The following is an 11826-nucleotide window of genomic DNA, read 5'->3' on the forward strand; positions in this document are numbered from 1 at the left end:
CGGAGAGTTTAGGGTGGGTTGAGTTTATACACAATTCTCACTTTTTTCTTAAAAGTCTAAAAATTATCTATAATGCATACACACACACACACACACATATGTGAACATTATTTTCTGTGTTTGATTGTACAAACCATCAGGAAATCTGAGATTTCAACAGTGGGAACCAAAGGTCATCTATGTGACACGCAGCCTTCCCATGAGCTCTTTGGCTTATGGTGAATCACTTGGCAGGTGGCCACAGCTCAGGGCTCACAAAGTCAGAAGAAAGGGGAGAGATGGTCTTAAACAGTGGGGCGATTCAGACCCCTGGATGTGGGATGGGGTGAGTCTGTAGAGAAGGGGGAACCCCAGCCACGCTCAGCACTGGATGCCTCTTCTGAAGGAGGACAGGAACCCTACTGTGGAGGGCATGGGACAGGAGATCTGAGTGGCAGCATCTGGCAAGAATCAAGGCATTTCTGTGTCCTGATCGATGGTGAATCTGGAATCTGGCAAGCCTCTGGGTGGGCCAGCACCACGCTCACTGTTTTCAACCTTGCCTTCCCTTTTTTAGGAAAAGGGGTCCAGGATGGCAGAACCCTGGCTAGACAATGAGGCACTTAAATAGCCATAATCCTTGGTCTCTTCCTCTTCCATAGGCCTGTCTAGACAAACCACAGCACTGACACATTCATGGGGCTTGCCCCACAGAGAACTTCCTGCTGTTTGTCTGGGGACCAGACAGGATACACACGATGGTTTTCTCCCACATGGTTCATGGCCTGTAGGGCCCTCCCTGGCCGCTCCCAGCCCCACATAAAAGTTGCCTGTGTGAAGAGGTGGAGGCCAAATGGGAAGAGACTGGGTCAGACTTGAATGAGCCCCGGTTTCCCAGGAGATGTCCTTGAGAGGCTCAGTGTTGCTTTCCTAGTGGCTTCTTTCCTGCCTCCCTCCCTTTGCGTTCCTTCCCCTTACTCCTGGGGACTTCAGTCTCCCTGGTTATAACACTTTGGGGTGGGGTGGTTCTTAAGCTGGAACTCCAGGAGATCAAGGAAGGAAAGAACTGTGTGTGTTTCCAAATGGTCCCCTTCTTTTCTATTGGTTTGCAGGTCTTAGATGGTCAAAGGGTCTGGATTACCCCACAGGAGATGCCCAGGCTTCTGAAACATCAAGTAAGTGACTTAGTTTCCAGCATGAGGTACCCAGGGTAAGGCTGGCATAGATGCCCCCAGACAACATCCATGACATTACTTGGCCCCTGGGTGAAGTAATCTCCAGGCGTGTTCCCATTTGTGTGACATTTACTGTGACATGGCACAAGCCATGTGTGTCCTGTGTTCAGATTAGCCATAGTCAGGAGGAACTGAAGGAGAAAGAGCCGGAAAGCAAACACAGCCTTTCCCTGAACACAGTTCCTTCTGTACACAAATATGCTCTGGTCAGGACCCCACCCTCAGCTTCTGAACCAAGAGTAGATACTATCTCAGTCACCTGCGATGCAGTCCAGTGAAGTCCAGACAACATTTACTGAGTCTCGGCCTGGAAAGATGAGGGGCCTAGCTGCTGGTTGGTCCTGATCTGCCCACTTTGCAGTACCTCTTGATACAAGGAGTGAGGCCTGTGATGGAGACAGGCGTGGAGTGGAGGAACAAGTGGGACTGGGTATGGCTCTAAGCTCCCTGAAGCCTGAGTAGTCAGGTCCTTCCTGACTCAGGGAAGCATCTAAGTTAGACAATGTGTTGGGGATGGCAGAGGGCTGCAAAAAGTAACGGAGAGACACACAGAGTTGATATGACTGTCAGACACATTTTGATCTTTCAGAGGACCCGGGTTTGATTCCCATCATCCACATGGCATCTCATAACCCTCTGTAACACCAGTTTCGGGGGATCCGATACCTTTTTCAGCCCTCTTTAGGCAACAGGCATGTGTGTAGCCGCCCATGAACACACGTCGGCAAACACTCATAAGATAAAAGTAAACTAATTTTAAAAAGAAAACTTAGAACTCCAACAAACAGGATATCATGGTTGGATCATTTCTACTTACATAACCTTGGCTAGCCTCTTCGAAACTCCTTCTGCCCTGTGACCACTATTCCTTGATTCCGGCTTCCTGTGGAACTGACGTCATACTACTTCCTGTACTTAAAACAGAACTGTTTCAGCCTTTGTTGGCTGCGGAGTTGGAATTAAAATCATTTCTCCTCATTGATTGAGAGGATGAAGGGAGCATGCAGCTTTGGCACAGATGTCCTTGTAAATTCTGCCAGGAAATAAGAAATGTGACTGTTCTATTTCATGATATACCATCAGCCTGAGGCTGCACAGTGACAGCCTGCTGTGGTTCAAGGCCCAGCACCCCTGGGACAGGACACCAGATGTTCTGGCACAAAGCCTGTTGGGGATGCTCCTGAAAGCCGAGACCATATAATAAAGATGGGTGCAAGACGACCATATGGTAAAGATGAGTGTAATCTGACGTGACTGTTGGTTTCACCCACCTATTGCCTAAAAACCTACACCACAGAGACAGATGACTGTGGCAAATGCCGTAAAAATCACATGAGACATGGGCTCCTTGCTTGTGCGTGGAAAGGCCCACATGTGAACAGTCTGGAGTCTGTCGGAGACAGCAGAGCCTAGGGTCCTAGGTCTGCCTCCTCAGCACAGCAAGCCCACGAATGAGGGCTCGGCCACCTCATCTTGTCAGCATTCATCACACTGTGTCTGCCGCGGGGCTCTGAGGTCTAACCAGTGGTTTGCATCAATTTGTGGTCTTTTCACAAGGCACTGCATCCTGGGTGTCCTTTTCTCTCACTCCCCTTCTCACCGACTTTGTTCCTTTACTCTCGTGTCTCCGGCTTTTTCCAAACTGTCTGTAGAAAATTCTTTGTGTACTTTGCCCCCCAGTCTCAGCACTGGAAGCTGCACCTGTATCTTCCCTTGTCTTGGACCCAGAGCCGAGGGGAGGGAGGAGAGGCGAATAAGAGTATTCTTCCTCCTCATCCTCAGTACTGTGGTGACTAGTCAGTTCACACCCCCCACCCCACTTCTCCATCACTGCTCATCACTGAAGAACGTTAGTGCAGGAGCTGATGCAAACACCATGGCGGAGTGCTGCTTACTGGCTTATTACACGTGGCTTGTTCAACTAATTTTCTTTCTTTCTTTTCTTTCCTTTTTTTCCAGGGGAGAGAATGAATTCAGTCACACACTACCACAAATTATGCAGGTGAGTTCCCCAAGTTTGGAGGGGTCAGTCCATCCAGAGTGTATTGAATAAGCCTCACCCTGAGAAAACCACCTTCCCAATCACAGCACGGCTCCTGCTTGCTTGTTTTCCTTCACTGACTTTTTTATTTGTTTGCATTTGTATGAGGCTGTATAAGTTTATATGCAAATGTGCATGTCAGGGCCTGAAGAGGGAAAGAGAGTGTCAGTATCCTGGGCACTGGAGTTACAGGAGGTTGTGAGCCATAATATGGGAACTAGGAATTGAACACAGATTCTCTGCAAGAGCATAAAAGACACTTAACATCTGAGTCACCTTACCAGATCCAGTCTGTGATTCTGTCCCATTGATGATTGTGTGGGCATGTTTCCCTGTACATACATACTCACACAGGCCTTCTTGCTTTCTTTCTATGTCTGAGCCATCATTGTTCTGCATATGGGCAGAGGCTTGTGGACCAGGAACTGTATATACAGTGAGGCTTTTGCAGGCATGCAGAATTCACATTTACCTAGAAATGGGGCCTTGCACCCAGGTTTCAGAGAAAGTCCTGGAGGCTAGGCAATGAACAGCAGACTCAGAATTCCTGCAAGCAGCTCCTGGGAGAATAACTATGAGGACGACGTATTGCTTTCCTTGGGAATTTATAGATGTAGGGAATGAAAATTCTCTGTTGATAAGAGCTCCAGATAGCAAACAAAACCAGCCCCAGAGAGGTATCCCCAAGCCAGGGTGTACCTACCAGCATCTTAGGGGTTGGTTTTCCCAGGATTGTCTGAGCTGTGATGACCACACTGTGTGACTCAAGAGCAGGACATAGACGATAGGACTTAATGATTCCCCATCTGGGTTTCAGTCTTGCTTTGATCCCATGTTTCCTTCTTGTAAGTCCTTGGGAATGGGGATGTCTCCTCTGTTTTATGCTATCTTGGCAGTATGACATTTTCTGTTTTTCTTTTATAGGGACATAGAGCTAAGGGTTTACCTTGAATCTCATAGGAAATTTTGCACTGCAGACTTTGAAGTCTGCTCCAGCAGTTACAACTTGGAAGACTCTTGGATGTATTTTCTATCATGAGGCACTCATGTCTTTGGGATTTAGAGGTTTGAATATGAAGTATCTCCCATAGGCTCATGTGGTATACTCTTGGTCCTTAGCTGTTGATATTATTTGAGAAGGTTCTGGAAGCCTTAGGAGATAGGACCTAGTTAAATGAAGTAGGTTACTAAAAGTTGTCTTTGAGGAATTGATCTGGTTTCTCTTCAGTTTCTCTGCTTCTTGTTTTCAGGAGATGGAAAGCCTCTTCTACCACAAGTTCCCAGTACTCAGCCTGAACACACGGGTTCAAGAGACCACAGAGTGAACCCTCAGAGACCAGGAGATAAAATAATTTCTCAACAGTCTGGTTTCATTTCTACTGCAGTGAAAAATTCCCTGATAAAAATCAACTTAAGGCAGGAAAGTTTCATTGTAGATAATGTGGAAAAACAAAAATAGAAAAAAAAAACACCCAGAGTTAAGTGATTTATCTGACTTACAGTTATGGGCCAGAGTCCATGACTGAGGGAAAGCTAAGGCGGCCCAGGCACATCACATCCACAGTCAAGAACAAGAAATAAATGCACCCGTGCTGCAAGCTTGCTTAGCACGCAGCTAGATATCTTCACTAACACACTTCAGGGCCCAATGGTGCTGTGTTGGTGGAGTCTGCATGTTCGTGTCCTGCCGCTCAGACCCAAATAATCACTCAGACACTATATTAATTACAATACTGCTTGGCATATTTGTTTATGAATATTTCGTAGATAACTCTTACATCTTGAGTTAACCCATTTCTATTCATCTGAGCAAGCCACTAGGTAGTGGCCTACTGGTAAAATTCCCAGGTCTCTGTCTCATTCTGCGCAGCTACATGGCATCTCACTGACTCCACCTTCTTTCTCCCAGAATTCAGCTTATCACCCCCCCTCACTGCCTAGCTCCATTATGCCCTATCACAGGGCAAAGCAGCTTCTTTATTCATTGAAAGCAACACATAGACAGAAGAGAATCCCACATCAGTGCTGTCCACAGAGGGCTGTCAATAACAATGAAGACAATCCCACAGACAAGGCTACAGGTTAACTTGATCTAGATAATTCCCAAAATGAGACTCTCTTTCCAGGTGAATCTAAGTCGTAGCAAGTTGACATTTATTGCTAATCAGTAAGCCAACCAGAAGTTGCTTTTGTCTGGTATTTTATTCAGGAGAGGGTCATATTGCCAACCCACTTTTCCCTTCTCTGTCACCTTGCAGTCTTGATTCCACTGGAAGTCAGAGAGCCTCGGCCTTCAATGCCAGTGTTCCGCTCAGCCATGATGCTCTTGAATATTAAAGTACAGAGAATTGGAAAAATTTGAAAAACAAAACCAAACAAATGGTAACAAGGACATCCCGTCCCAGGAGGAGATTTATTCTGAATTCCTGACCCAAGGCTGAGAATAAGAGCTTTGGAACTGAACTAGAGACGTCTTACCTCACCCAAAAGGCCACAGAGAGTGAACATGCTACAACACGGTTGCCCAGACAACAACATAGACCCGGAGGGTGCTGGAGACAAGGAGAGTAAGTTATAAACAGTGTCGTATAGGAGCCATAGGAACCCTCTAGGCTCCTAATGTATCAAGGAATCCTCTCATACTACTTAGGAAAAAGACCCCTGCCATCTGCAGCTTCAGGGACAGGAGTCCGTGTGCCTTAGGCCTTTATCAGACTGTAAGTCTCTCTGAGTTTATATGTAGCACATGCATGCAGGTAATTGAGAGCCCAAAGAAAGTACATATCCCCTGGAACTGGAGTGCAGGTAGCTGTGATCCACCCTATGGGTGCTAGGAACTCAACCCAAGTCCTCAGCAAGAGCAGAAAGGACTCTTAACAGCTGAGCCACCAGCTCCAGTCTGTGATTCTGTCCCATGGCTGTGTACAGATGACCTCCTTGCTTTCTTTCTATGCCTGAGCCACCATTGTTCTGCATATGAGCAGGGGCTAGTGCACACCTTGCTGAGGAGGGGACACATCTTTAAGCACACACCTTGAGAGTCACATAGTAGGCTCCCACTTCCCTCTTTTTCCAAGATGAATCTAAGGTTCGGTGTCCTGCCCTGGGATTCAGGAAGGTTCCTGAGAATGGAGCTCAGGACTGTCTGGCTTCAGTGACCTCCTCTGTGTCAATGAGCGTGTGAGCCAGCTGGATGACCGCACTGTGTGCAGGAGGGGTTCATCCCGCTCTTCTCACGCTCAGGGCTCCTGACACGGGAGGCTGCATCTCTACCTCAGACTCACTTTCTTGCCAGGGCAAATCTACAAGTAGCCCTGTCCCATCATCCTCTGGGTGTTGAGTGTTATCTAGAAATTTCCAACAATGATGACCTTTATCTGGTCCATTGAAGAGCTGGCCATGGTGAATGTCCAGGAAGGGACTGGTCAGTCATCCTTGCCAACTTCCTGGGGACCCTAAGCTGAGTAGTATAAAGGGCAGCTGAGTGGAGCCCCAGCACAGCCTCCTCAGCCAGCCCAGTGACTTGTTGGGGACCTGTGAGCACAGACTCTGGAGATGAAGACCCTGATCCTGTGCTTTGGCCTCGGCCTTGTTGCTGCCCTGCAGGCCCAGGCCTTCCCGGCCACAGAAGAGAATCTAGATGTGAGGCTGAGCAGGGCAGGGGCTTCGAGGAAGGTTATGGGAGATGGGGCGGGAGGGGCTGATGCTGTTGGTTGGAGGGACCGTTCCTGCTTCATCTAAAGAGGCATCATTTCAGAGCCAGGCTTGAACCCCTACTCTGAGGGAATGCCAGACACAGCACAAGGAATCTGGTCAGATGGTTCTGGGTGCAGAGGGCTGGAGGAGGTCAGAGTCCAGAGTCCATCTCTCCTCACTGTGCTCTGGGAGTGCAGGGTCTGTGATAGTGTCACACCTGCAAGGGTTGGTGACCACACTGCTGTGGCCCTGGTTGAACTAGCTTATTTTTTGATGGGCTGATGGAAGTGGAAACACTTCACATGTCCAGAACAAGGAGGCAAGCTAGAGACAGGGGCTAAGGACTAGGGGCAGTCTTGGGGTTTCCCTGAGTCCTGATGGGCGGGTCCTTCTCCAGCTGTCAGGAACGTGGTATTTGAAAGCTACAGCATCTGACAAGGAGATTCCTGGCCTGGATTTAAGGTCTATGTCTGTGACTCCCATGACCATCACGACCCTGGAAGGGGGCAACCTGCAAGTCAACTTCACTGTCCTGTGAGTGTGTGCCAACTGAGTTGGTAGCATTAGTCTTGGCCTTTGCGACATAGGAGAACTGGGGGCTGAGTGGGGTGCATGGGGTGAGCTGGGGGACTGGGACCACAGAACCACTGAGGGTGTCTCACTTTAGAGGTGACCATGGTACAGTCAGTGGTGCAGAGAAAATATTTCATATGGAAGTGGCACCCACTTTCTATTCTCAAGGGACATCCTTTGTCAGTGGCCCAGGCCCTTGGAGAAGGGTTTCAGTGCCAAATCCAGTGTAAAAATTCAGTCTGGGTCTGTTTTCTCTCTAGCGTAAAATTCTGCCTGTTAGGGAGGCAGGGGCTCCTGAAGAAGACAGTGTCTGAGATGTCTTCACCAGGTCCAGCATTTGGACAGCCCCTGCCCTGTCAGTCACCCTGGAGTGAGCCCATTGTTCTTTTCCCCGAATCACGCTCTCTGAGAAGTTTCCTCAATGGCCAGGTGACAGGGATTGTAGGGCTCGTCCCTAAGTATCTCCAGAGACAGAGGGTGAGCCCCAAGAGTCACACAGCATGCAGGTGAGGAAGGGAGGATTTGTTTCAGACGATGTCTACCAACCAAGTAGCCTAGGTTCTCCGAGAGAGTGAGCAAGAGGCTGTGGGGTGCAGCCAGCAGGTGACATGATACAGAACTGAGTCACTGTGGGAGTCAGGGGACTTGAGCACGTGACTCAGGAGGCCTACTGGTAATGTAATTGGGACCCAGTGAAGCCTGCACTTCCTTGGTCACCTTGGGACCAGGCACCTGTATACAATATTGTGTGTGCTGCCAGGAAGAGAGTTGTGTGGCTGGGCAGTGTGTCTCACAGACCTTCTGTGTTCCAGGATTGAAGGACGGTGCGAGAAGATAAACATTGTTCTAGAGAAGACATCTGTACCTAAAAAATACACAGCCTGTGAGTCCCTGGGTCTGTAAGGGCTGTACCCTTGACACACATGAGACCAGTGTGGCCATCCCACGGTGACCCATGGCCTGAGGACCTTTGCTTCTTCTAACCCTGTTAATTCCCATGATGGCTACCATGAGACAGTTTTTCTGATGAGACAGGAACAGCCAACACCAAACACTACATTGGGTATGGTAGATGGGTCCCTAGATGAGAATCGGCTGTTGTCTTAGTTAGGGTACGGTTGTAGGAACGCAACCCTGTGTTAAAAAAACAAGCTGAGGAAAGGGCTTATTTTGTCTACACTTCCACATCGGTGCTCACCTTCAAAGGACGTCAGGACAAAACTCAAACAAGGCAGGGTATAGGAGTTGATGAAGAGGCCATGGAGGCTTGCTCCTTACTTCCTTGCTCCTCCTGGTTTTCTCAGCTTGCTTTCTTATGGAGGTGGCCCCATTTGGCCTAGGCCCTCCCTGTCAATCACTAAGTAAGAAAATTCCCACAAGCTAACCTACAGCCTGATCTTATGGAAGCATTTTCCCAACTGGGCTTTCCTTGTCTCTGATAATTCTGGCTTGTGTCAAGTTGACATAAAACTAGTCAACAGAACTGCTCAGTAGTGTCCCATTGGCTATGGGAACTCATGGAGAGAGTCAGGAGAGGGATGTATCTGGTTCCAGAGGCAGACCCTCCTTTTTGACACACAGTTTGGGCACATGACCATCCCATGTATGTGGCTCCCATGGATAGGGAGGTTCCTTCTAACTGAGGCTCTGGGATGGTGGAGATGCTGGGGCAGTAAGAACTGATAAGCTGGGCAGGAGTCAGGTTGAGAGGTGCCAGGCAGGTGCCAGGACACCCTTAGATCCTTGTTGAAGGGGCAGGGTGCTTATTCAGGATCCGTGTGACTCTACCTCCACAGATGGGGGCACTCAGGAGGTCTACATCGTACCATCTGCTGTGGAGGATCACTACATCTTCTTCTGGATAAACAACATACAAGGGGAACATTACCTAATTGCAAAACTCTTGGGTGAGTTCTATAATTGTGTCGTGGGCCAAAGGTTCACAGGGTGACAGGGGCCTCACCACTGTTGGGGTTCCAGCAGGAATAAGGATGGGTACAGAACAGGATCCATCATATAAAGACCAGCCCCAATCACAGCATGTACCCGTGTCCTTGCCTGGGAAAGAGCCCCAGAGCCTCCTGAGCCCTCCCTGTGACTGGGCACTGCCCACATAGAGCAGAGAGGCAGCACGGAGCCCTCAGCCAAGGGTGACATATTCCTCCGGAGTGAGGTTGGTCACAGTGTCCCCAAATGCCCTGAAAGAAACTCAGGTGAGCTCAAGGCACAGTGCCCGTGTCCTCAAGGTCAGATGGAGTGATGGCCATGGTGTTCTGGTCCTCCTTCCCCACCTGGATTCTCCTCTCTCATCCAGGCCCTGGTTCACATCCCAACCTGGGTGGGCCATGTCTCACACTTCACCCTAAGATGCTTGGTTCCCTGGGCTGGGAGGGAAGCTCTATCAGCTCCCCCAGGTCTGTCCTTGACACCATGTCCCTCCTGACCTCTCCTATAGGCAGAGACCGTGACCTCCACCAGGAAGCCCTGAAAGATTTTCAGAATGCTGTGAAAGCTGGAGGCCTCAACACAGAGAGCATCCTCACCCCCAGGCAGAGTGGTAGGAAGCAAGCTGCCATGTTCTCCCACCCTATACTAAGGAGGCAGCTAGTTCCTCAGGACAACTGGCTGACTCTCACTCAGCTTTGTCCTTTGTGGGTGGGATACATGCTGGCTGATGGAGGGCCTTGGTTTTCTGACTGAATTCCCTGGACCTTCTGAATCATGTTCTTTCTTTCTTGGACAGAAACCTGCCCTCTAGGAAGCGATTAGGGTAAGTGGTCATTTTTGTTGGACACTTGAGGAAATCATGGTCCTGGGGTCATTGGGGCTTCTGGAGACCCTGTGTTCTAACCTTTGCCTACCTGTGTGGGCAGGTACAGCCTGTGCTACTGGAACACACTCTACCCGTGGGTCTTTTGTTCAGGATCCCTTCATGGGTGTTATTTCCTGGACATCAGGAATCTCTCTCACTGATACTCTGCAGTTCGTTTGCAACTGGAGAGAATGCCTCCCTGCATGCATCCCCTGCAGTTCTGTGCAGAAGGGAAAGTCCTCCTTTGCCGCTCCCTTCCCCTCAGTTACCATGTTGACTCCATTTACAGCGTAGGGTGTTTTAAATATATGGCAGCCCATGCCTGGGTACCTCTTTGCTGTTGATGCTTGGGAGATGCAGTTCAGAGATTTGCCCATGGATAACTGCGCATGTATGAGCAGAGCCTGAGTCCAACAGTATCCTTGTCATCCCTTTGCCATGCTCTTGCCCTGAAATCATCTATTCCCTTTACACACATGAGCATGGAGAACTGTGGGGATGGGGTTCGCAGAGGGGAGGAGGGAAATGACCTATGCCCTATTTGGATCTGGTGAGTGGAGACCCCAGCATCCCCACATTTTCCCCTTGCATGAATCATTTTGGCTCAACTGACTCTCCTCCTTTCCACAGCAAGGAATGCCGGGGTCCAGGCTGCCTCAGAGCAATGTGCACCCAGACCTCCTGAGCACAGGACACAGAAGTGCTCCCTCCCTCTCCCTTCTGGCTTCACCCATCCCTTCCCTCTGCCTCCCACTGCCCTGCTTCTCATTAAAGAACTTCATCATCTCCCTGGTGTCTCTGTGTGTCTGTAGGTGGTGAGGGGTCTTGGCAGGATGTTCTCACAGCCCAGAGACTTGGCTGTTATTTATGAGGAGTTGGAGTGTTAAAGTGGCTAGGATGGATGCGTGCTCCCAGCTTCCTCTTTTTTCTCATGGTGTTTTTTTCTGGGCAAAGGCCACAATGGCCTGCATGCAGGGCTGCAAAGCTGTTGTACCCTTGGTGCCTCTCATAACTTCTGCTTGTGTCTTCTCACAGCCAGCTGGTGTGTGATGGGACAAGTTTGAGGATGGGTGTGTGGGGCTCCAGGCCTGAAGTGAGGTCCCAGGAGGGCTTAATGGCAGGTGTTAATCACTTGGTGGCCATGACTTGAGTGATGGGTTTCATTTGTTATGGTAGTTGTTTATGCCAGAACCAGGACACCATTAGGAAGATCTCTTGAAGAGTTTGTAGTTCTTTTCCTCGTCTATGCAGTCCTCCTTGACATAATCTTGTGTATCTGGAGGTGGCCCACAACTGGGAGGCCCTGCTGGTCAGAGGTTGCAGTCCACCATGGCTTGGCTGTTCTTTCCTAGCTTGACAGCATTGAGGACTCCCTCCCCCTATGGCATAAAGTCTCCTGTTCTATAGTTAGACATGGATGCCTAACTCTAGTATTTATTTCTAGTATAATCTTTGACACAGTTCCCTGAAGAGGCTTTCCTCTTTTTCAC

The 11826-nt window shown here is 49.2% G+C and overlaps 1 protein-coding gene across 1 annotated transcript; it reads left to right on the forward strand.

Moving 5' to 3' along the window:
• The first annotated feature begins 6770 nt into the window (after positions 1–6770).
• Positions 6771–11092, forward strand: LOC142856793 (von Ebner gland protein 1-like). The gene is made up of 7 exons (XM_075984444.1): positions 6771–6897; positions 7349–7485; positions 8337–8407; positions 9321–9431; positions 9980–10081; positions 10268–10294; positions 10967–11092. Exons 1-6 carry the CDS (start codon positions 6811–6813, stop codon positions 10291–10293), a joined length of 534 nt encoding a protein of 177 aa, XP_075840559.1. The 5' UTR covers positions 6771–6810; the 3' UTR covers position 10294; positions 10967–11092.
• The last annotated feature ends 734 nt before the right edge of the window (positions 11093–11826 follow it).

This window comes from Microtus pennsylvanicus, chromosome 9, assembly GCF_037038515.1.
Source record: "Microtus pennsylvanicus isolate mMicPen1 chromosome 9, mMicPen1.hap1, whole genome shotgun sequence".
In the NCBI taxonomy this organism is placed as follows: Eukaryota; Metazoa; Chordata; class Mammalia; order Rodentia; family Cricetidae; genus Microtus; species Microtus pennsylvanicus.

Bases quoted from the DNA above. Each gene is read 5' to 3' on its own strand.
- LOC142856793 (XM_075984444.1), top strand. From the start codon at position 6,811: ATGAAGACCCTGATCCTGTGCTTTGGCCTCGGCCTTGTTGCTGCCCTG. The intron at 7,486-8,336 runs GTGAGTGTGTGC...TCTGTGTTCCAG, and splicing joins CAAGTCAACTTCACTGTCCT to GATTGAAGGACGGTGCGAGA. The intron at 9,432-9,979 runs GTGAGTTCTATA...CCTCTCCTATAG, and splicing joins CCTAATTGCAAAACTCTTGG to GCAGAGACCGTGACCTCCAC.